The 24,961-nt window shown below is 50.0% G+C and overlaps 1 protein-coding gene across 1 annotated transcript; it reads right to left on the bottom strand.

Annotated features, from left to right (window-relative positions):
• Positions 1–282: 282 nt before the first annotated feature.
• On the bottom strand, positions 283–24,013 carry ODAD4 (outer dynein arm docking complex subunit 4). Its single transcript, XM_055317685.1, has 12 exons — positions 23,823–24,013; positions 20,987–21,118; positions 20,602–20,752; positions 19,852–19,913; positions 19,415–19,580; positions 17,869–18,093; positions 17,483–17,690; positions 11,256–11,342; positions 9,595–9,791; positions 6,255–6,355; positions 3,607–3,691; positions 283–1,273 (listed from the first exon to the last, which is right to left on the bottom strand). The coding sequence occupies exons 1-12, from the start codon at positions 23,934–23,936 to the stop codon at positions 720–722; spliced, it is 2,082 nt and encodes a 693-aa protein (XP_055173660.1). The 5' UTR covers positions 23,937–24,013; the 3' UTR covers positions 283–719.
• Between the last annotated feature and the right edge of the window lie 948 nt (positions 24,014–24,961).

The raw sequence follows: 24,961 nt of genomic DNA on the forward strand, positions 1-24,961 counted from the left end.
TCAGCAAGATGAAGCGATGGCCAGTGGTTGTGCACACATGCCTCCACTCCCAGGCTTTTCTTTCCTTTTCTTCCCTCTTTAAGCTAACCTGGTTCCTTGGAGCTAGCCTGTTGACTTCATCATCCTGAACAACTTTCTTCTTAGCACCCCTCTCATTTGTTCCATGAGGTCCTTGGACAGGCCTGGGGAAGAGGACCACATTTCCCACCTTGATCACACTTCAGTCAGGCCTTGCTTGGCTTGGCGTCTGTGTTTATCACCTGGTCAGGGTAAAGTCAGATTTTTTTTTTTAAAAGACTTTTTATTTGTTTATTCATGAGAGACACACACAGAGAGGCAGAGACATAGGCAGAGGGAGAAGCAGGCTCCCTGGAAGGAGCCTGATACAGGACTCAATCCCAGGACCCCAGGACCACAACCTGAGCCAAAGGCAGACACTCAACCACTGAGCCACCCAGCTGCCGCTAAGGTCAGAGTTCTGCCTGGAAAGTGGTACCCCCAACTGGCTCATCATTCTCGAGGACTCTTGTGAGGGCGGCAAAATGACAGACTCAAGGTTTGTAAGAGTGAAAGGTATCTATTTAAAGGGAAAACTAACAGAAAGAGGCCAAGGTGACCTGCAGAGCCCAGTCCACATGTTCTCCAATTAAAGGCAAATCTTAGCTGGAAAGTCCAGTCAAATAAGCCCCCAGAGGTCCCTGGTCCTGAGGCCTGCTGCTTCATTCATCTTTCTGATCTTTTTCCATATCTTCACCATTTTCTGCCGTTGTCACTTCCGCTGTTTCTCCCAGTTCTATTTTCTCTGCTTCTTCTGACTCTTTTTTGCTGGCTTCTGAAACCCTCCTCTCCAGTTCTTCTGATTCCCTTCTGCTTAATTCTCCTGAGGGTTTCTGGTCCAGCTCTGAAGGCCTCCTGTAAATTTCTCTTGATTCCATCCTGGTCACTTCTAAAGGCTTCCTGTCTGCCTCTCCCGCTCCTCCTTCACCCAGGTCTCTGGACACTGTCTTGGCAACGTCTCCTGAGTCTTGCCTGGTGGCTCCTGGCCCTGTTCTGAAAGAGCTGGCTTCCTGTACTTCTCTCTGCCTGTTTTCTTCTTGTTCGCTCACTGCGACCTTCAGAGTCTCCTGAGACAGTTCATCTTCTGTCTCTTTCTCACTCTCAGCTGGCTCTCGCTCCCAGTGCTTCACCACCTTCTCCAGCTCGTCTTTCCCTCTTTTCATGCTTTCCTTCTCCTTTGCTGCCACTCTCAGGCTTTCTAATTCAGTGGCCTCTTCTGAAACACAAGAGAAAGGAAAGAAAAAGAAAAGTAAAACTTTGTCCATCTCTGGGTTTGGTGGCACCCCAATCCATGGGGGCCTGTGCTTCTGAGAGAGAGCACGTCTTTCCAAAAGCAGAGACAGGGAGTCATTGTTTCCCGAGCATCAGCCCTGTTCCAGGCATTAAGCAGGCTGCAGAGGTGATGCCGTGCAGTCATGGAATTAACGGCATAGTGTCAGGGATTTGAGTTCATAGTCAGAGGACATGAAACTGATGACAGAGAAATCACAGCCAGTGGTCGCACTGCAGGTTGAATAAATGGCAAGGCCAGAATTTGAACCCAGGATGGTCTGCTCTCAGAGCACATTCTCTTTACCTATGAAAAATAACACAGGTGCTGGGAAACGACAGAGGGGTTCTTTTCTCCAGCATCCTCATTCGGCATTACTCTTTGTCTCTGGGAAGCATATTCATCATTTATTGGGAGGTTCCCTATCAAAATATGAGCAGCGTCTTAGCAGGAATTTCAGCTGGAGAGCTATTTTTACGATCAAAAGGATCCTTGTTCCATGTTTTTATGAGCTACAGAGAAAAGTCACAGTGGACTCCTGAGTCTCCCCTATACTCTCTTTTTGGAAGTCCCTGGTCTCTATGATGCCCACAGGGGCTCTAAATTCACAGCAGGGACAAGGCCACCATTTGGCGACGAAGACCTAGGCAATGCTGCCACCTGCCATTCTGGGAGGGAAGTGCCCAGTAGCTGCTGCGGCTGCGAGGCCTTCCCAGTGAGTTTTCAGGACACCTCCCCAGCACATAGCCTGTCAAGGGAATGGGGAGCCACGGTGAGCTTGTGCCCTTTCCTTGCTGTATCTCTTCACATCTCTTGCCTCCGTGGATCCCGAGAGCAGCTCTAAGGACATGGGAGCAGAGGCAGATTCCCTCCCTGAGGAGCTCCAGCCATCACGTGACAGGCGCTAGGTAAGAAAAGGCTGGCATCTGGCTGCTGGGATACCCAGAAACCTCACACCCAGTTTCCCCACTCCTGCTGCTGTGCCTGTATCAGAGAGGAGAGAGGACTTCAGCGTAGGCGCCTGGAGGGGGCGCTGTCCCCCAGGGAACACGGAGCCCAGGCCTCGCTGCCTTTCCATGCCTGGCTGCTGGAGGGTTACGCCAGAGCCCAGCACGCAGAAACTGTAGAACCAAGGTGGAAGCCCAGGTTCTAGGCCAGGCTGCCTGAGACTGGAAGCTTCTGTGGGACTTTTGCCTCTGTGTCCTCATCCAAAAAATGAGCAATCCTTATCAATACTTATTTCATGGTGTTCTTGGAGGAATCAGACAGGTCAGCATATATAAAGCCCTTAGAAGAGAGCTTGGCATAGAGGAGGCACTGAGTAGAGAACGGCCTCTCATCACCCCATCTCCTGGGGCCCATCCCCGCTGACTCCTGTGGGGCCTGGGGTCCTCCCAGCCACCTCCTTTTCCCATACCCTATCCTGGAGCTGGGTGGGACAGGGGGGTGTCAAAGGCTTCTTTACTCCCTGGAGGTCAGATCACTGCATGCCCTACCCACACAGGCCGAGGAGAGCAGTAGCACCCAGCAGGGGACAATGTGGCTCCAAGTCAGACGGCCGTGTGGCTCAGACAGGTCACCCAACCTCACTCGGCCTCCACTGACCCCCAAAACCAGTACCTACCTTCTAGAGTGGTGAGGACTGAGCAAATCATTCCTATCTCATGCTTATCCTTGTGCCAAGTATGCAGGAAGAGCCCCCCAAAGTCTAAGTTACTGTCATCCTGCCACCATGTCTTTGTTCCTGCTGTTCTCTGCTGGAATGCCCTCCCTCTTCCACTCTGAGCCTGGAAAACCCTGGGGCATTTTTTGGAGGCTGAAGCAGATGATTCTTCCTCTTTGGAGCCTTCTGGATGGCCCCAGAGATAGCCAGAGTTCTCTGCTTGTGCTCTCAGAAGAGCCATTCCTCCCAGGCAGCAAGCAGTGCTCACACACAAGGATCCCCTTTGCTGACAACTCAAATCTCCTGGCTTTGCCCCAGGGCTGTGGGCTCCTCTGAGGCAGGGGCCCCAAACCTCTGGCTTCCCCAAATCCCACACCTTCCCCGCGCATAACAAGTGCTTAATGAATATCTGATGAGCTAACTGGAGAAATACCAGAGTGGCCTCTCAGGGCAGTCAGCATGGACTTGGACACGAGCCCAAGGTGGGCGGAACCTCCTTCTGACCCAGGGGCGGGCTGGGACCTCAGGGCACCCTGCAGCCAGAACCCCAGCCTGGGATTGGAGGCGCTGCTGGGGAGTGCAGACAGGAACCCTGCAGCCACCTCTGGGTGCTCACCTCTCTCTCTCCTTTCTCTCAGCATCTCCCTGTAGTCAGTTTTCTTCAGCTCTTCAATGATGCCCTTGTTGGCATCGTCCAAGGCCTGTGGGTGGAGAAGCTGGTGACCTCTCCTAACCCGTGATGGCACCCACACCTTCCCTTTCTCCACCTGAGCCCCAACCCCAGAAGGCAGGGCTCTGCACCAGCCTTGCTGCCCTCCCAATTTGCCCAGGCTCCTCCCTGGACTTCTGCCCCGGTGTTAATTTATACTTAGGGACCTGGAATTAGCCACACTAGGAGGTAGGAGATACACAGCTGCAGCTAGGAGATACATGGGCCTCTTTGGGCTTAGGTATTTCAGAGTTGCCTTTTGTCTTCTCATTTTGGCCTCTTTACTAGGAGCTTCTTTGGGCTCCAGCTATTGTGAAGCCCTTAAAGCACTCAGTGAGGCAGCCAGCCCTGGAGGGGACTTGGAAACCCACTGCTGGGTGGGACCGGGGTGCTGGCCTGTCTCCCGGGAGCCCTGAGGTGTCTGCAGGTTCCCTGGCAGCCTGGGGCTCAGCCTGTGCGCCTATTGTTCCAGGCAGAGCAGTGGTTAGCACTCGGGAACCATCCACAGAGAGATCACGGGGGCCTGGATGCTCTTGTGGGGTGTTGATCTGCCCCCAGTATACCTTCCCGCCTGGAGCTGCCAGTCCAGGATGATGAGGTGGCAGGAACCTGGTCTCATGAGGGGCCCATAGCAACAGGCACTTCTCACTGCCTCTCATTTTCAAAACTGCCCAGCCTTCAAGGTGACCCCAGACCTCTCTTGCTGAGAAAGCCCAGCCCTGCCTTGCCCACCGGGGGGGGGGGGGGGGGGGCGCTCACTCTTACACCTGTTGTACCTGGTCAGGGACAAGGGGTTTTTATTTTAACCTTCCTGCTGACAGCAAGCTTCCTGTGGGCCAGGACCATAGCTGTCACCTTTGGGCTGGGCAGCTCAGAGCCAACCCGCAGTCAGCAAGTATTTACTGGGTTGAACTACCGAGCTGTCCCTCTCTGGTTGTAGGGTGATCACGCAGAAGGGCGTTAAGTGGGAGGGGTGGTGCGTACGAATGGAGGGGCAGCCACAGCGCTTCAGTGAAGGACCGCTTTTCCACAGGAGGGCAAGGTGCACATTTGGGGAGCTGACCCCTCTACTGAGGAAGAAGACAGCAGTCCCGACCCAAGCTGCCCTGGGACAGGTGAAAGGAGGGTACAGACGGCCACATGGTAGAATCTCTCAGGAGCGATTTCCCCACCACAACAGGAGAGGGATGGCCTCATCAGGGTCCTCACAAACCAAGAGCTCACATCCTAGAAAACTGAGTAGGTCAGGTCTCTCTGCCACTCCCAACCCTTCATGTGTAGGCTGATCCACCAACTGTCTAGGGTCCTGTGGTCTTGCTCCATCTGCCATCATAAGCTGGCCCTTGCATCCAGGCCCAGGGTCTCTTTTTCTGCCTCCTGTAGACACCTCAGTGCCCATGGCTTCCTGTGCTTTCAGCGCGCTTGCCCCTTCTCAGCCTGGTCCTTCGTAGGCCAGCATGAGGCCCACCTAACTGGAGCGTCCTCAGCTGTCACTTCCCAGGGTCCCTGTTCTCTTTCCCAAGCACCTGCTGAACCTTCAGCCTGGTCCCTGAGGCCATGCCCCTTGTGGGGCCCCCTAGTTATTATGTCTGACCTCTCTTAACCACGGGGGCAGGCTCCCCAAGACTAGAGCCCTGCTTAGTTTACACCAGCAGACACTGACTGGGGTCCAGCTATGTGCTGGTGGGAAGCTCTGGAATTTCAACATGGGGCAGCCTGGGGGGGGGGGTGGGAGGTGGGAGGCCAGGAGATTCACTCAAACTGCCTGTGCAACTGTAAAGTCAGCATGCTGCCCCTGCTGAGGGTATGTATCTGCCTGGAGCGGCTCTGGCAGCAGTGGCAAATCTGGTGCACCTGCAGGCTTGCCCTGGCTTCACCTCTGGTCTCTGCCTCCAGAAGCTAGGCCAGCAACTGTCCAACAGAAATTTCTGCCACCATGAGAACCCTCCAGATCTACACTCTCTGGAACCCACAAGCCACCTGCGGCTATGGGACAGCCACATTTCAAGTGGTTTGAAATGTGACTGTGGGACCGAGAAAGTGAATTTTCAATTCTATTTCCTTTTCATTCATTTGAATCTAAATAGCAGCATGTGGTGGCGGCTGTCTTGCTGAGTGCTCTAGCGCCTCCCTAGGCATGTGAGGGAGGCAGTCACACTGAATGTATTTCTTGTCTCCTGGAGGAGGTAGCATTTTCCGAAATGCAAGTCCTAACATCAATTGAAGAAGTTGCAACCAGCATTAAACAAAAGAAAAGAAAATGGAAACTATAGGAGAATATAACGGGAGATATCAGCATACAGAGTAAAGGTAAATATGTCTTGTAAAACTTCCATTTCTATTGTTTGTTTATCTCAAATAAAAATAGGTTATATTGGGTTGCCTTATAAACTGATAGCAATAGTCAGAGTGTGAAAGCCACTACCCCAACCTAGAATGCGGCCTGCAGTTGCTGGGTAATAAATACCCGGGGACTGGCTGACTGAGGGGCTGTGCGCCTGAGGACCCAGCCACCCCCTCCCCACAGCCAGCGCCCAGTGGGGTGGGCAGCTCACGCTGATGATGGCCTGCTGTGCCTCGTTGTTATGGACCAGCTTCGCTCTCTCCAGGGCCTTCTCGAAGTTGCTCACCGCAGACTCGAAGTCTCTCAGCTTGACTGGAGAGCAGGGAAGAGGTCACAGCACAGGAAGATTGTGACACTATGTATTGCACAATGTGGCTGCCTGGCCCCTCCCAGGATCAGTTAGAAGCCCCAGGCCTCGGGCAGCAGTACTGAGCTGCCTAGCACCACCCTTTCCATCACATTTCTGAGCCATCTCACCACTAAGGACCAGAACCTAGGAGCCTGTGTCTGGACAGCAAGGACAGAGAGGAAGAAGGGTCTGGGGTAGGGCCTGTGCACATCATGTGTCTCCAGGGCAGGGAGACAATTCCATGTTGCCCCAATTTAAAATTGCTGCAGAAGTGGAAATCCAGGGGTGCCTGGATGGTTCAGTGGTTGAGCATCCACCTTTGGCTCAGGTCATGATCCCAGGGTCCTAGGATATCAGGCTCTCCATAGGGAGCCTGCTTCTCCCTCTACCTATGTCTCTGCCTCTCTCTGTGTCTCTCATGAATAAATAAATAAATAAAATATTTTTAAAAAGTGGAAACCGCATATATATATACACATATTTTTATATGTATATATATACACATATTTGTATATATGTGTATATATACACACACACACACATATATACACACACACACACACACATATATATATATATATATATTTTTTTTTTTTTTTCCCCATCCAGTGTGGGGCTGGAACTCATTACCCTGAGATCAAGCCTGAGCTGAGATCAAGAGTTGAATGCTTAACTGACTGAGCCACCCATGTGCTCCTGGAAATCCATATTTTATTTAATTATTTCATTTTATTTATTTTAAAGATTTATTTGTTTATTCATGAGAAACACACACACACAGAGGCAGAGACACAGGCAGAGGGAGAAGCAGGCTCCATGCAGGGAGCCTGACACGGGACTCAACCCCCGGTCTCCAGGATCATACCCTGGGCTGAAGGCAGGCACTAAACCACTGCACCACTGGCGCTGCCCCCTATTTATTTTTTTTAAATAAGGATTTTATTTATTCATGAGAGACACAGAGAGAGAGGCAGAGGCATAGGCAGAGGGAAAAGCAGGCTCCCTGCATGGAGTGAGGAGCCTGATGTGGGACTCGATCCCAGGACCCTGGATCACAACCCAAGCCAAAGGCAGACACTCAACCGCTGCGCCACCCAGGCGTCCTGACATCCATATTTTGAAACTGTTCATTCAAATTGCCCAAACATGCTGTGAAGGCCAAGAGAGATACCAAAGGGCTGGATGTGACTCACAGGCCAGCAGCTGGAATCTAGCCCCCACAGTGGCACAAGCTGAATCCAGAGAGGAAGTGGCAGCTGTCCGAGCTCACTCACCCACCCACCTAGTTAGTGCTGGAGCTGGGACCTAATCATTGACTGGCTGACTGACTGCCCAAGGTGTCTGCCAAAGGTTTCTGAGCCCTGTATTGAGCTCAGTGCTCAGCATGGAATCTGCTAAAGTTTCCTCCTCCCCTAAAATAAATAAATAATTTTTAAATATTTATTTATTTATTTTAGAGAGAGAGAGAGTGCACAGTGGAGAGGGGCAGCAGGAGAGGGAGAGAGAAACTTTAGCAAATTCTGTGCTGAAAGCAGAGCCCGACACAGGGCTCAATCTCACGCCTCTGAGATCAGGACCTGAGCTGAAACCAAAAGTCGGACGCTTAACGGACTGTACCACCCAGGTGCTCCAATAAATCAATCTTAAAAAAAAAGGGAGCAGACTGAGGACAACATCGACCCTTAGGGGTACATTGCATTTCCCTCTCAGCTTACTTGATGTCCTCCTAAGAACAGGAAAGAGTTCTAGGGAAAGCACCAGTGTTTACAGCTTCCCCCAGTTTAAACTTCCAGTGGCTGTCTCTACTTGTGCTTTTAGGGAAGAATCTCTGATTTGTAAGGGGCCCATGAAGCCCTGCGGATCTGGCCCCTCATCACCCTCCCCCATCCAGACCTTCAGGGCCCCCAGGGGCCTGGGCTGACACTGGCCTCCCTCAGCTTCTTAAATCCACCAAACTCCTCCCCACCTTCTACACACTGTTCCTTTGGCTGGAAAGCTCTGTCCTCAGCTTTTAGAATAGTTGGTGCCTTCTCATCCTTAAGGTTTCTTTCTTTTTTTTTTTTTTAAGATTGTATTTATTCATGAGAAACACAGAGAAAGAGAGGCAGAGACACAGGCAGAGGGAGAAGTAGGCTCCCTGCAGGGAGCCCGATGTGGGACTCAATCCCTAGACTCTGGGATCATGCCCTGAACCGCTGAGCCAGCAGGGTGTCCCGCATCCTTAAGGTTTCTACTTCAAAGCGACTTCCTCAGACATGAAGGCAGGAAATGGCTACCAATGGTTATCCCCACTGAATGCCCCACTTGGTGCCTCAAAAGTGCCAAGGAAGTATTTGTGCTAAGAATAATGAATGACGATGCCCTTGACTCCAGTCCCTGCTGCATCGCCTCCCTCACTTGGGGTCCGCTGCACACTGGGGTCAGGGAACTGGACTCTAGTCCCAGCCTCACTGCTTACTAACCTGTGGCCTCAGCAGTTTCCTTTTTTACTTTGTATTATGAAATATTTCAAATATACACAAATGTAGATGGAGTATAGCAAGCCCCTACTACTCATCATCCACCTTCAACAATTATCAAAATATCACCAACTCTGTTTCATCTATTCCTGCACACCCCTATCCCTTGCTGGGTTATTTTTTACAACTTTATTGAGAAAAATTTAGATATTATAACATGCACCATTTGTAAGTATACAATTCAGTGATTTTTAGTAACTTTATGGAGTTGTGCCATGATCCTCACAACCCAGTTTCAGAACATTTCCATCGTTCTGAAAAGGTCCCTCATGTGACCTGGGGCAATCAGTTGAACCTCTCAGTGCCTTAGTTTCCTCACCTGCAAAATGAGGACAATCATACCTTCAACCTTAGCTCACACGGTAAGTAGGTGTAAGAGTGCACATGGGAAGGGTACCAAGGCCAGAGGAAATGAGCATTGTTTTGATGATGACACAATGCTGTGCACATCTGCAGCTGGGTTCCTCAGCAGCAGCTTCTGGGGTGTCCCAGGCTCTCGCTGAGCTTAGCTTAAAGAAGGTGTTTACCACACACTGGTTAAAATGGAAGGGTTGATCCTCCACTCTCAGAGTCCAAATTCAGCTGGTGGGGGATGCACTGGGAGGGTAAAAGGTTCCCAGCCCTGGCATGTCAACTCGGCCTAAGGGCTGGGAAAGCAAGGGTAATCCTTCCAGAGCCCCTACCTTGTGCCTGTGCCACCAGAACGCTGGCGTTCAGCTGCCACTCAATGTCCCCTTCTTCCTCAGCACACTGCTGGGACTTCTCACCATAATGCTGGGCCTGCCAGGACTGGTCCAGCTCCAAATAGCAGCGGCCGATCTCATGGAACAACCAGGTCTTCTCCAGGGTGGTTTTTGCCAGAGGGATCTTCTCCTCCCACCTGGGAACATGAAAAACCAGGGTCAGTTCTTTCCACGCAAACCGTTTACTCGGCCACAGTGGGCCGAGGATTCTTAGCTGGTGGTGGAATAGAACCTGTTCTCCAACTACCGGTTCTTTCAGAACGGGGGCAGAGCCAATAAGCATTCAGATATTTTAAAACTACCAAAGCCATTTTGGTACATTTACAGATGGAATCTGATACCACAATTGAAAATAATGTTTATAAACTTGCATTTCAAATAACATAAAAATAACATTGAAGAGTATCATTAAGTATATAGGAGATAAAAGCCACACAGGGAAGATGAGAATGCGAAAAATGAGACATCAATAAAGTGAGATTAGAGTTAGATCTAGTCTTTAGGTGGTGAAACTGAATAATTTTTCTGCTACTCTTCTGCATTTTCCAAATTATATTCTAATAATAAGCATAAGTTTCTTATATTTTCTTACAAAAAGAAACGAACGGGTAAGTGAATTCTTAAACTCATCTGTCTTTTGGCACATAGACACCAGGGGCCATCCTGAAAACCAAGTTATGTGGAACAGAAGGATCCCCATAAATGAGCCTAATCTGATCCAGCGCTGGGCACCCGGAGGACATTTGTTCTCGGTGCTATGTGAATGGGCCCGCGGAGCCGGCCCTCCCAGTGCAGGCTTGGCCAGGTCAGGTCCTGCCCTGAGTCTCTCAGGGGCTGAGTTGTGCCACTGGAGCTGGTCACCAGCCCCAAGGTTGGATATCAAAAGTTCAGCAGTTGGGCCATCTGGACAGCTCAACCTTTCTTCCCAGTGACCCCATGACCACACGGACTCACAGAAGACCCTCAGAAGAGGTCCCCAAGGTCACTTAGTCTATCAGTTTCTAAACTTGCTCAAGGTAAGGAACATCTGGAAGGCTTGTTAAAAACAGGTTCCCAGGGCATCTGGGTGGCTCAGTTAAGTAAGCATCTGTCTTTGGCTTAGGTCATCATCTCAGGGTCCTGGGATTGAGCCTCACAGGGAGTCTGCTTCTCCCTCTCCCTCTGACCCTCCTCCCAACTCATGTGCTCGCTCTCTCTCTCTCTCTCTCTCTAACAAACAAGCAAAATCTAAAAAAAAAAAAAAAAAAAAGAAAGAAAGAAAGAAAGAAAGAAAGAAAGAAAGAAAGAAAGAAAGCAAGCAGGTTCCTGTGCTCCAACCCAGACCTGGAAAATCAGAATTTCCAGTCAGAGATCCCAGTAATTCATGCACCTGTGCCCCTGTCCCTGGGAAATTGTAAGCAGAAGCGGGTTCTAGTCAGTTTAATGGATGAGCCCCAGAGCCGATAAAGTGACTTGCCCATGGTCACCTAGCAGAGCCAAGAGCCAAACTCAGGTCTTCTGATGCCTCTTTGCCTGGCACACTGGCCCTAAGCTGGGAGTCCAATGTAAGGGTGGGAATTCCTGGCCCTAGGGTGGGGAAGGGGCAGTCCTTGGTCACTCACGTGTCAATGGCTTGCTGGAATTTCCCAACTCTGGCAAAAACCCTGCCAATGTTGTCAAGGGCTCTTGACTTAGCATCAGGAAGGTCACTGTGGGGAAGAAGCAGGATATGTTGTTCACTAGAAATTGGCCATTCTAGGGGCACCTGAGTGCCTCACTTGGTTAAGTGTCCAACTCTTAATCTCAGCTCAGGTCTTTTTTTTTTTAATATTTATTTATTGAGGCACTTGGGTGGCTCAGCTGGTTAAGCATCTGCCTTCAGCTCAGGTCACGATCCCAGCGTCCTGGGATCAAGGTCTGCATTGAGCTCCCTAGTCAGTGGAGAGTGCTTGTCCCTCTCTCTCTGCCCACCGGACCATGCTTGTGCATGCACATGCTCTCTCTCTCAAATAAAATTTTTAAGAATATTTATTTATTTGGGGGGAGGGGAGAGGCAGAGACAGAGAATCTTTCAAGCAGACTCCCCACTGAATGAGGAGCCAGAGGTAGGGCTCCATCCAACAACCCATGAGATCATGACCTGAGCTGAAACCAAGAGTCAGACGCATAAACCAACTGAGCCACCCAGGTGCCCCTCATCTCAGATCTTGATCCATACTGGGTGTGGAGCCTACCTAAAAAGAAAAAAAGAAAGAAAAAGAAATTGGCTATGCTAAGCACTGTGGAAATTGAAGAGAGGCAAAGAGGGGCAGCCCGGATGGCTCAGCGGTTTGGCGCCGCCTTCAGCCCGGGGCGTGATCCTGGAGACCCGGGATCAAGTCCCACGACGGGCTCCCTGCATGGAGCCTGCTTCTCCCTCTGCCTGTGTCTCTGCACCCCCGCCCCCCCGTCTCTCATGAATAAATAAATGAAATCTTTAAAAATCTAAAAAAAAAAAAATGAAGAGAGGCAAAGACAGGAGCCTTGGCCTCAGTGGTCCAGTTGGAGGGATGATCCCCAGGATGCATAGCTGTGGCACAAAGACAAAGATGAACCCCATTGGAACCTTTCTGGAGAGCAACCATCCAAGAGTTTACAAACATGTCCCTTTGATGCACCAGTTCCTTTTCTAGGAATTTACCTTGAGAAGATAATGTGACAAGATTACTTGTTAAAGCATTGTATTTAATAATAAACATTGGAAACAACCTCAATCAGTGACCCAGCACTGGCGATTTTTGTGTATAAAAAAAGTCCCTAACATATTAGGTTTAAAAAAGTTAGATTAGGGACACCTGCGTGGCTCAGGAGTTTAGCATCTGCCTTTAGCTCAGGGCGTGATCCTGGTCCAGGGATTGAGTCCCACATCAGGCTCCCTGCATGGAGCCTGCTTCTCCCTCTCTCTCTGTCTCTGCCTCTCTCTGTCTCTCATGAATAAATAAATAAAATCTTTTTTAAAAAGTCAGATTATAGGAGTATATACTACATCTGTTGCACCGTTTGTGCTAAAAATAATAATGCAGGCCTGAGGCATGATGCTGTGTTCCTCGCCTGACAGCAGAGGAGTGAATGGGATCATAAGGTGAACAGGGTACTGAGTCCAAGTCTAGAAGGTGAAAAAGGCTAGAAGGAGATTCTCCTCAGAGCCTATGGAAGGAGCGTAGCCTTGCCAACACCTTGGTTCTGGCCCAGTGATAATACCTTTAGACTTCTAACCTTCAGAACTAGAAGAGAATGAGTGTGGGGCATCTGGGTGATGCAGGCAGTTAAGCATGTGACTCTTGCGTGTTAGGTCAGGTCAGGATCTCAGGGCTGGGAAATTGAGCCCCGTGTCAAGGTTTAAGCTCTGTGTGGAGTGTGCTCAGGATTCTCTTTCGTCCCTTCTCCCTTTTCCTCTCCCAACTCACTTGCTTGTGCTTGCTCTCTCTCTCTCAAGCGAATACATAAAGTGTTTTTAAAAAATGAACTTGGGTTGTTTTAACTCACACCGATCTGTTAAAAAATTCATCCTTGGGATCCCTGGGTGGCTCAGAGGTTTAATGCCTACCTTTGGCCCAGGGCATGATCCTGTAGTCCCAGGATGGAGTCCCAATAGTACTCCCTGCATGGAGCCTCCTTCTCCCTCTGCCTGTGTCTCTGCCTCTCTCTCTCTCTCTGTCTCTCATGAATAAATGAATAAAATCTTTAAAAAATAATTCATCCCCAACAAATTAAATAAGAAAATCGTGCCCCAATGCTCCCCCCTCCCCAGCATCTCCTTCCACTCTCTCCCTCCTCATCACCCCTCAAGGCCCTGCCACTCAGCGGGCTCCTAGGTCCCCCATGAAACTTTGCTTCTTGGACTCATTCTCCCCATCACGGCCAAATTGCCTTTCAAATATGCAGGTCTCCTCAAGCCATTCCCCTTCCCACAGAAACATGCACACAAATGTTGCTGTGCTTGATGGCAAAAGTGGGACAGTCTGAGTGTCTTCCCACAAGGATGTAGCTAAAGATATTACTATGCACACTGGAATGGCTTTGTCTGGAGCCATTTAAAGAATTAGACCCTTTCTGAGACACATGCTTTTGGGTTTTGTTTTGTTTTTTTAAAGATTTTATTTATTTATTTGAGAGAGAGAGAGAGAGAGAGAGAGCACAAACAGGAGGAGCGACAGGGGGAGAGGGAGAAGCAGGCTCCCCACTGAGCAGGGCTCTATCCCAGGACCCTGAGATCATGACCTGAGCTGAAGGCAGATGCTTAACTGACTGAGCCACCCAGAGACACATGCTTTTTAAAAATCAAAAAATGAGTTGCTTTTAAGAACCCTAGGTATGTGCATATGTACATAAATGTATAGGTAAATACGCTGAAAAGGGGCCAAAGGACACATGTCAACACGGCTCCAGGTAAGTAAGTGGAGTGTGGTGTGAGGAGAGACTTCTAAGTTCTGCTGGAAGTGCCACAGAGTAACAGACCAAATACAACACTAACACTAGCACTTGTGTAAAAACAGACTCTTCGGGATCCCTGGGCGGCGCAGCGGTTTAGCGCCTGCCTTTGGCCCAGGGCGCGATCCTGGAGACCCGGGATTGAATCCCACGTCAGGCTCCCGGTATATGGAGCCTGCTTCTCCCTCTGCCTGTGTCTCTGCCTCTCTCTCTCTCACTGTGTGCCTATCATAAATAAATAAAAACAAAAAAAAAATTAAAAAAATTAAAAAAAAAAAAAAACAGACTCTTCCTCCATTCGCAGTCCTCTCCAGCATGGGAACTAGACTGCCACTCCCCCCAGGTCTCATCTCCCCACCCTGCATCTTCCATCTGTGCCACTTCTCTCCCTCCCCCTCTGTCCGCTTGGCTGACCTGTCCTCTCTGAAACCCTCTCAGCTCCCAGCAGGCTCCCACCTGCCTCTCTCCTTGGACTATGGCCATACCGTGCACTTGCTCTGACAGCACCTCTGATGGCAGCCTCCACTTCTAGAGTGGCGCTCTGTATAGTGTGATGAATGAATAAGTTGTGATATGTTAATTCATTCATAATACTATGTAATAAGAAATAACAATAGCAATGAGAAAGCACGCAAACAAATCATCTAGAGTATCTGGAGTAAGAAAGGCTGGGGTGACCAGAGACACTGCTGAGACAAGCTGGGGTTTGAGCTGTGCTTTGAGGGCCAGCAGGCTTTGGTGGGGGGGGGTTGACATGCAGGGGGGGGCATGGCTGATTAGGATGAGGGAGTACCTGAACCGACAAACAAGACCAGAGGCCCGTTTATGGGTGGTAAAAAGGGACTAACATTGCCAAAGGAACACCTATGTTTATTTAGTCACTTGGCATGCATTTATTACATGCCCACTATTGGGAAGGTGCTGGAAAAAGAAAGATAGAAGACAGTTCTTTCCAAAGTCCACAGTCTAATGGGGGATCTAGAATCCACATGGTGTGTAGAGAGGGATCACCAAGGTGGGGGCAGGGGGTGGATTTCTAAATCATGCTGGGGGGGGGGGCGTTACTTGGAACTTTCCTGAAGGAGACACATTGACAATTTGAAGGATGGGAAGGAGGGAGTTGATGAAGAAAGAGAAGGGAGTCCTGTTTAGGGGCTACAGGAATAGAGCCACAAGGTATTGGCTGGGGCACAGGATGACCAGGGGCCAGGAGAAGACAGGTCAGGAAGGGCAGCCTGAGCTGAGCAGAGTCAGGAGCTGGAACTTTATCCCAATCCTACCACTGGACTTGTTTTGCACAGAAGGGCCAGCTGGGCTACAAGAAACCCAGGTTGGAGCAATCAGGCAAGAGTGAGAAGGATCTGGACTGAGTGGTGGGAGGGAAACAGAAAAGGACCTCAGAGACGAGGAGGAGGCCCAGACAGACAGCATGCAGGCTGGCTGGGTGCGAGCAGAGAGGGAGGGTTCTGGGAAGCTGTGCTGTCCCCTTCTTGATGACTGAAAGGCCAAAAGGGCCATCCTCACAGATAAAGAACGCTGGTACAAGAGGTTTAGGAGGAAGATAGGGGGTTCCACTTTGGATACATTAAATTTAGGTTTTCTGTGGGACATCCAAGTGGAAATGCCTTGGAATAAGTTGGATATGCAGGCCTGGGGCTTGAGAGGGAGGTCTGCTGAGAAGTTAAGATTATAAGTGAGTCTTTAGGGCAGAGGAGATGGTTGCATCTGTGGTATTATATATACATATCTGATTTAATCCTCATAATCTCTAGGAGTAAGAGATGAGCAAACTGAGAAGACAAGCAATTTAATCAAATCCACACAACTTCTGAGTGCCAAGCTAGGAATCAAAGTCAGCTCTGTCTCCCAAGCCATTGCTTATTTTCTACTTCTGGACTGGCCAATATGTGATATTTCTGTTCAGTACACAAACGCCAGTGAGAAATGAACTGGGAATAGATAGCACATGGGGCTCAGGTGAGTGAGGACAGGGCAGGGGGGTTTGAGAAATACAGTTTGAGGATGCCTGGGTGGCTCAGCTGTTTAAGCATATGACTCTTGATTTCAGCTCAGGTCATGATTTCGGGATTGTGAGACTGAGCCCTACATCAGGCTCTGCACTCAGTGCAGAGTCTGCTTGAGATTGTTTCCCCCTCCTTTTCCCTCCTCTTCTGCTCCTCCTCTGACTCATGCTCATTTTTTCTCTCACAAATAAATAAAATCTAGAAAGAAAGAAAAGAAAGAAAGAAAAGAAAGAAAAGAAAGAAAGAAAGAAAGAAAGAAAGAAAGAAAGAAAAGAAAGAAAGAAAGAAAATTTGATCCAAACAGAAGAGTGATGTGGAGGGCTGTGAAGTGGGTTCAGAGGGAGCCTCAAGTGCCAAGTGACACCATGTGCTTTTAACCTTCAGGCAATGAGAGACTGAGGCCTGTGTGTCAGCAGGGGAAGAAGAACTGCTGGGTGAAATGCATGCCTCTGGAGGTGACGCATGGGAGCCCCTGGGGGCAGGAGAGCTGAGACCTGACTGTGAATGGAAATGGAATGATGGGAGGTAGGGAGAGGCTCAGACTGTGGGGCAAGTGGAAACCAAGTGGAAGAAAGTTGTGGAAGGTTCCAAAGGTTAGAACCAGGATGCCTGGAGAGTGATGGTATCTTTGCCAGGGGCCCTCACGTCTGGGTGAGAGCTGACAGTTGGTATCAGTATTATTATGGATACCCAGCACTGTCCTGAGATCTGTACGTGCGCTTCTCCTGTCCTCTCTCTTCCGCTCTATCGGGAAGGGGCTGATAGGCTCACAGGACAGAGGAGACCTGGCTGGGAGAGGTGAAGTGCTTTGCCTGAGGTCCCCGGCTGTGAGGCACAATTTGGAAGCCCAGGGCAGTCTGACTCCAGAGCCCATGCTCCTGGTCAGCACCATTGTACCTGAGGCCCTGCTTCATCTGACCCCTGCCGTTGGGTCTGGCTTCCTCTTGGCCACTCTTCCCCTGGTAAAATGTCTTCATGATACTTCCCACAATTACCATTTATTAGCTATGTCACTCTCTTTGTTTTGCATCTGCGGGGAGATGACCCTTGTGTCTAGCCCCTGTTGTGTTCCCCCACTAGCACCATCTGGCAGGTCTGAGGTTGATGTATGCTTGTTGAGATGATTTGAAAATAGAAATATGCCCTCAGAACCAAACTTCTGGGAGCTTTTTGGTATTTGGGGGCCACTGCCTTCCTCCTTGTGGCAAAAAAGCTGACAAACTAGGTCTGCCCTGTAGCCTCGGTCCTGGGAGCTCACCCACCAGCAGCCCTGGCAAAAGGTTGGCTTGGAGCCCCTGCCTGCTCATCTGTGGGCCCATGGGCCTCAGCCACTCAGAACTTCCCTGGGCACTCACTATTCCTTGGCGATCTCCAAGTCCTTTCTGTGGCTCTGTAGGGCTGCGACCATCTGCCCCAGCTCAATCTGGGCATTCCCTATGCAGCTGTACAAGTTTCCAACCAGCTCGTCCTTGTTGGGCACCTCCTCTTTATTCCATTCCAGCACTTTCTTCAGCACTTTCTCAGCTTTCTGAAGGCTCCCTTCAGCACTGCCACTGGTCAGCACTAGGAAGAGAAATGGGGTGGGGGGGACTCGGTGGTGGGAGCAGCCTCCTCAGGCTGACGGGAGAACCCGCCTCCCCCCCAGATATGACCCACAGGCCAGCGAAACCAGGGGTTTGGGCCCTGGTGTTGCTCTCCCACCACATGGCAGGGGCCTTGCCCACCTAAGAATGCTACCCACACATATCAATGTCCTCGAGGCTCTTGAGGATGTAGTGGGCTGTCTGTGAGGGACGGCGCTTGCGGTCCCGCAGCCACTTCTCTTGCATCAGCTTCCGGTCCCGCTCCCTGGCATAAATGGGCTTCTGCTGTCTCCAGAAGTTACTGCGGGTATCCAGGTAGTTGATGCCTGTCATGATGAGGTCCTCCACGGTCAGGCCATGCTTAATGGTGCCTTTGATCAGGTCTGGGAAGAATGGTGTGAGGAGAAACTGACTAGAACTGGTGTCTAAGGGAGCCACCTCCTCTTGGCTGGGGATTCCTGCTGTGGGGTCCCCTGTGGGGCACTCTGCTTTGAGCTGAGGAGAGCAAGAGCCTGTAGATAGCAGAGTGGCTCTATGTGGACCCAGGCAAAGCTGGAGCCCCTCTTTCAGGCACCCCCATGGTGCAGAACTTAGTGCATAGGCCTCTCATGGCAAGATATAAGGAGCCAGCAACTGGCAGACAACTGTCTGAAAGGACTTCAACCCTCAGGGCCCCCTTATTTCAGGTCATGTCCTCTGAGGAGACTGCGTATGAATGTACAACCTGGCCCCAGCTGCCAACGCCAAGGGATTCCCCAGGTGCCAAGTGGGCCAGTGTCAGCTGGGGGCTGGAGGCATGTGCCCAAGTCTGCCTGCCTGCCAGACTAGAGGTCAGAGTTGGCAACAAAACTGCAAGGCTTCTTAGGGTAATTTTCAGGCTACCTCTCCTCCGTAGAAGCTCCTCTGGAGGAAGTGTCCAGGCCTCTTACAGAGATGTGCCAGCAGTAAAACTGCTCCTGAGACACAGGCCTGCAGGGAATCCTGCAGATGACCTCAGGAAGTCAGTTCTGGAGAAAAGGCATTCGATTCAAGGATGATCCCTGCTTAGGCTTATCAGCTAATGGCAGTATGCCTACCCTCCCACCTCATTTCAAGGCTCAGTCTATTTCCTGCCACCACCCCACGTTAGAAAAGAGCATTAGGCTGGAGGTTAGGAAGCTGGCCTCTGGGGTCAGCTTCACCACGAACTTGCTTGGCATCTTGGACTAGTTGTTCCCCAGTCAGGGTCTCTCTTGCCTTATCTATAAAAGGAGGGATTAGACCAGATGAGATTTTGGAACATTGTAGGACTAGTATCACAGGATTCCCCTTTTAGCACATCCCAGCTGGATTCCTTTGCCCTTTCTACAAATTGAAGACCCAGGGGATACCCCCTCTAAGGACCAAAGTGGTAAAGGAACTCCAATCTCTAGGGTTCCCTCCCAGGGGTACCATAGTGCTAAGGGCACTGGTTCTGAAATTGGACATCCTAGATTCAAACCCAAAAGCCCTGTTACTGTTTACCGATATGTGACCTTGGGTGCGTTACTTCATCTTTCTGTACCGGAGTTTCTTCATCTGTAAATGAGAATACTAGGAAAACCTGTCCACAGGAGCATGACGGCTAGCGTTACAAGACAGGCTCCATCTCCAGCTCACATGTTAAACATCTGCCCCAGATTTGCTTTGCCCCAAGCTCCCTGTTGCAAACAAAGCATCTGAAACCTTCATCCAATAGGAGCTTCTCCAGATACTCCTTGTCCACGTAGAGCTCGCCCAGGAGCTGGCGGACAATCTTCTCACTCTTGAGCGAGCCCTTCCTCTTGGACTCTCTCTTGGGGTGATGTAAGAGTTGTCTCATGGGATGAAGCTTCTGCTGGGCTTTCATACTCTGGGAAGATGGAGCAATACCCAATAGAGCCTCAACAAGGAGCACAGAGTGCCCAGACATGGCCCCAGAGTCTGTGATCCCAGACATCTCCTCCAGGAGCTCTCTGGGGGTCAACAACCATGGAGTTTGTCTGGTTTGGGGACAGCTAGACTCCTAAGACCCCTGTGGAGCTGGGGCAGCCGTGGGGTTCTGCCCCACGGCTGCCCATGATGGGCAGGAGCTGACTGCCCCCAGGTAAGAAGGCCACTGAGACCTCAGGTAAGATCCTTACCTCAGCCTGCTTACTTAAGAAGGGAAGGTTCACTTTGTTCTCTAGTTTAATTGAAGAAGGACCTGCAAGAAAAGAAGCTGGGGCTCAGCTATGCTAGGCCCTCAGGCATGACCTATTATATATTTTTATGTAGAAATGGCTGCATTTGGGGGGTGGTGGTAGAGGTTGAGGCAAAGATGGGTCTGAGCAGGAATAATACTCTCCTAAGAGCCAGGCAAGCCCTCCTAGCCCAAGACATGGCAGCCAGATTTCCAAACAAAGGCAGTCCCTGAGCACTGGGGGAGCTCCCCATTCCCAGCTATTTCCACACTCTGCCACCCACAGCAGCAACTCGTATTCTCCTCCCTCCTCTCCCTACCACTAAACCAATGGGTAAGGCTGGTCCTTGGTTGCATACATGGTAAAAAAGGAAGCCAGGTACTAGGGAAGACAAGACTCAAGACCCCATTCTACCCTATGAAACCAGGCCAAGGGCAGGCCTAGTGTGAACAGCTTTTGCATCTGGCTTAGAGAACCAGAAGTTGCAGAACTGAGCTCAGTGGATCAGGGCCTGTTCTCTGGATAGACAGTTCCCAATCTTCAACAAAATCAGCAGCAACCAAAAAACAGAAAACAAAAAAAATCATCAGCAACCAAATCAAACCATGAGATTCCCTGCAGGCCTGGTGGTGGCTGCTCACTCATTGTACCTTCAAGCCTAAGGATTCCAAGAGCCTCCCTGATAAGGGCATAGGTCTGATGGTCACTCACTTCCTACTGAGTTGTTGATGGCTTCCTGGGCTTTCTGAATTCCAACTTTGAATTCTCGGTCAGGCCGCAGCTTGTAGCCTCGATGATAGAACACCAGGGCAAACTCAAAGTCTCCCATGGTGTACAGGGTCTCAGCCTTTTGTAAAATCCCCTGAAATGGGAGGATTCAAATTGAGGTAGCAGACAAGGCCTTATAGGACTTAGGTGTGGTGGAACAGAGGGTCCTGGGTGGAAGATAAGGTGGGGATAAAGAGGCAGGTAGCTAGGTAGGTGACCTAGTGAGAGAAAAAGGCATCAAACCCTAAGCACTCTGGCTGGTTCTCCAGCTTCTTCTAATCAGAGTCTATGACAGGCAACGGCAGTGGTGAAGGCCAGATGGAGTTACCTTGCAGAAAGTCGGGTCACCCTGAAGTGAAGCCTCAGCATCCTTCAAGGATTGCTCCAGCTCTCCCATCTTCAGGAAGCACTTGGATCGGGCAACCAGGCAATTCTTATCTCCATTCTGAAGGTGAAGAGCCTAAGAAAGGAACCACCCACCCAGGTTGACAGGCACCAGGCAGCACAAGGTGGGAGCTTGATGGGAAAGAGCACCCAAACCGTCTTGCCAGAATTTTTTTTTTCTTAAAGATTTTATTTATTTATTCATGAGAGACACAGAGAGAGGCAGAGGAAGAAGCAGGCTCCATGCAGGGAGCCCGATACGGGACTCAATCCCGGGTCTCCAGGATCACACCCTGGGCTGAAGGTAGTGCTAAACCACTGAGCCACCCGGGCTGCCCTCTTGCCAGAATTTCAAAGGGACTCCTCCTCAAGGCCAGCAAACAGGTCTCTGGATCCTTCCAGACACTGATCTTTGCTCAAACTGATTGTCTGTATGTAGCTCATCTTGAACAAGTTCAAATCACTAGCTATTGTGAAAGGCACTGGTGGAGATGTGTGAATACGCCACTCTGTGGACTTACCACATTTCACCAGATGTCTGGGGTTCCTCCAGCCTGCTCAAGCAATAGAAGCTTAGGAATTTTAGTGTGGACTAAATTCAACCACAACACTCAAAATACGTTTCAGAGGCTGAGCATTCTGAAGGCTAACAAAATAGATTTTAGGACATCTGTAACTTGAGTCATCCACTCCCCTAACTCTCTTTTTATATAGCTTATTGAGAATGAATCATTATTTCAGGAGATTAAGATGAAAATGCTAGCAAAATCAAAACCGTAATTCGGGCAGTAAAGAGGGAATGGAACACTTCTGCTCCCCATGTCCCCTCTTCTGTTTGAAATCATCATTGGAGGGGTACCTGGTGGCTCAGTCAGTTAAGTATCTGCCTCTTAATTTCAGCTCAGGTTATGATCTCAGGGTGGAGAGATGGAGCCCCCAGGTGGGGTAGGGCTCTGCACTCATTGAGGAGTCTACTCCTCTCTTTCTCCCTCTTCCTCTGCTCCCCCCCTCCCCCACCCCCCACAACTGAGCATACAGCACACGTACACACACTCTCTCTCTAAAAATAAGCAAACGGGGATCCCTGGGTGGCTCAGCCATTTAGTGCCTGCCTTTGGCCCAGGGTGTGATCCTGGGGTCCCGGGATCAAGTCCCACATTGGGCTCCCTGCATGCAGCCTGCTTCTCCCTCTGCCTGTGTCTCTGCCTCTCTTTCTCTCTGTGTCTCTCATGAATAAATAAGTGAAATCTTTTTTTTTAATACTTTATTTATTTATTCATGAGAGACACACACAGAGAGAGAAGGCAGAGACACAGGCAGAGGGAGAAGCAGGCTCCATGCAAGGAGCCCGACGTGGGACTCGATCCCGGGTCTCCAGGATCATATCCCGGGCTGCAGGCGGTGCTAAACCGCTGCGCCACTGGGGCTGCCCAATAAGTGAAATCTTTTAAAAAAATAATAAAGATAAAAAAATAAAAATAAGTAAATAAATAAATCTTAAAAAGAAAAGAAAAATATCATCATTTGAGCTGTATTGTTCTTCTTGAGGTATCAAACTGCACTCATACCTATCTAAGACCTTTCTACTTTTCCAGGAAGAGGAAGTAACTACTGGCTTTTGTGGAAGGTGTCTACTTCTCTCACTCAAAGCTATTTCCCCTCAGGGTGTTCTTTTCTCTCTGCCTGAGGGCTTTTGAATTCAACAGCTGACCCATCTGGCCAACCATTCGGGTTTTGGGGTGTGATTGATGATTGAAAGGGACAAAGACTTTGGGTAGCAGTGGAGAAGGTTGATGTTAGGAGGAGTCTTGGGACTGGTAAGAGGGCTATCCTACCACTTCTTCTAGAACAAGAAGTGGGCTATTCGTTGTAAAAGAAATTGTGGTAAGAACATTGAATAGCTTGGGGTGCCTGGGTATTGTAGTTGGTTGAGTGTCTGACTCTTGGTTTTGGCTCAGGTCGTGATCTCAGGGTCTTGAGATTGAGCCCCCAGTGGGACTCCACACTCAGGATGGAGTCTTCTTGGGACTCTCTCTCTCTCCCCCTTGCCCGCTGCGCATGCTCTCTCTCTCTCTCTCTCAATAAATAAACAAAACTTAAAAAAAAATAACATCTAGTAGCTTGTGAGAGAGTTTGTATGGTGGTTAACACCTCAGTACTGGAATCTGAGTGTCTGGATTCAAATCCTTTCTCTTGCTAGTTCAGTGATCTCGGGTATTTACTCAACTTCTATATCAGTTTCCTCATCTATAAAATGGAGTAATAACAGAACCTCCCTAGGGTTGTAACTGCCCTTAGCAGCGGTGTGCCTAATATCTGAAAACAGCGCTTAATCCCCACAGGGTGGGGTTGAGCAATTTGTACTGTGATGTACAATAATGTTATTTACTTGTCATCATCTGTGAGCAACTGCGTGCTTGAGATTTCACCACTTGTGCATGCAGCCTCGAAGCCAATTTCCCAGCCAATGATGGGAGATTAAGGCTGCTCTGTGGAAAGAGACCAGTCACAAGACATTTATGTAAAAAAAAAAAAAAAAAAAAAGAAAAAGAAAAAAGGCAGAAGTCACTGTTAATGGAGAGAATGGTTATTAACAGTCAGGCAGGAGGCAGGTGGGAAATGGTAGAAAATGGCCAAGCATGACAGGAGTTGACGGCAGTGCGTCAATCAGGAACAAATGAATAATAGAAACAGTAGGGTCCTCCAGGTACCTGGGGACCTCAGTGCGATCAGTCATCGGAAGTGGTGACGGGTGACTGGGAGGTTCAGGACCGACTCACGTTACTGAAGCTGTGGGCGGCTTTAGAGAACTCTCCGCACAGATACAGCCGCTCGCCCTCCGCCATGTACGAGGGAAAGGTGCTTCGCAAGCTGTCGGCTTCTGGGTCCGACATGGTGGCTGGATTCGGTGACGCTGAAGTAGAAAAAGGGAGGCAGAGAAGCGGGAGAACCTCCGTGCGGCTTGTAGAAGCCCTGTCGCTTAGCAACCGGGCGGCGCAGAGATGCTTCCGGCCCCTCCCCTCGCTCCTGGGGGCGCGAGTCCCGGGTCCGTCGGCCGCCTGCGTGCGCGTGCGCATGCGCCTGCCCGGTAGCGCCGGGGCGACGGCGTGATAGCCGCGTGGCGGGTGGCTGCCGACCGGCTGCGGACCGGCTGCGCCGGGCGGAGTTTGCAGCTGCCCGCTCCGTCGGCTCTCTCCCGTGTCCGGAGTTTACAGCCAGAGAGGTTAGCAGAGCACTGGGGGCAGAATTCCAAATGGGGATAAGGCGTACGTAGCGAGGATATGTGCACTGTGCACCGCCACATTCCGGATGTGAGGATTTGCAAGAAACTTCGTGGAAGATGAGGTTGGGTTTAACCTTAATTTAACAGGGCACCTGGGTGGCTCAATAGTTGAGCGTGTGCCTTTGGCTCAGCTCGTGATCCCGGGGTCCTGGGATCGAGTCCCACATCCAGCTCCCCGCAGGAAGCCTGTTTCTCCCTCTGCCTGTGTCTCTGCCTCTCGTGAATGAATTTTTAAAAATCATTAAAAACAACTTTAACGAATTTGTTGAGCACCTGCTAGTGGTAGGCTCTGATGCAGGCCTTTCCTGACATCTTTCCCCATTCCCTCACTATGCCAAAAAGGTAGGCCAGATTCTTCCAGGTTCCAGCGAGCACCTTGCCTTTGCGACGTTACTTTTATTTTATTTTATTTTAAGATTTATTCATTTATTTATTCATGAGAGAGAGAGAGAGAGAGAGAGAGAGAGGCCGAGACACAGGAGGAGGGAGAAGCAGGCTCTATGCCGGGAGCCCAGGATGGCGCCCTTGGGCCAAAGGCAGGCGCTAAACCGCTGAGCCACCCAGGGATCCCGCCACGTTACTTTTAAAACGTCAACTTCCAAAAAATAAAATAATAAAATAATAAAATAAAATAAA

The sequence above is a fragment of the Nyctereutes procyonoides genome, unplaced genomic scaffold (assembly GCF_905146905.1).
Source record: "Nyctereutes procyonoides isolate TBG_1078 unplaced genomic scaffold, NYPRO_anot_genome, whole genome shotgun sequence".
Classification (NCBI taxonomy): Eukaryota; Metazoa; Chordata; class Mammalia; order Carnivora; family Canidae; genus Nyctereutes; species Nyctereutes procyonoides.

Excerpts from the sequence above, each read along its gene's own strand:
- ODAD4 (XM_055317685.1), bottom strand. The coding sequence starts at position 23,936 with ATGTCGGACCCAGAAGCCGACAGCTTGCGAAGCACCTTTCCCTCGTAC. Across the intron at positions 19,581-19,851 it reads TCTTAAGTAAGCAGGCTGAG|AGTATGAAAGCCCAGCAGAA; the intron begins GTAAGGATCTTA and ends CCATCTTCCCAG. Across the intron at positions 1,274-3,606 it reads GAGAGAAAGGAGAGAGAGAG|AAGAGGCCACTGAATTAGAA; the intron begins GTGAGCACCCAG and ends CTTGTGTTTCAG.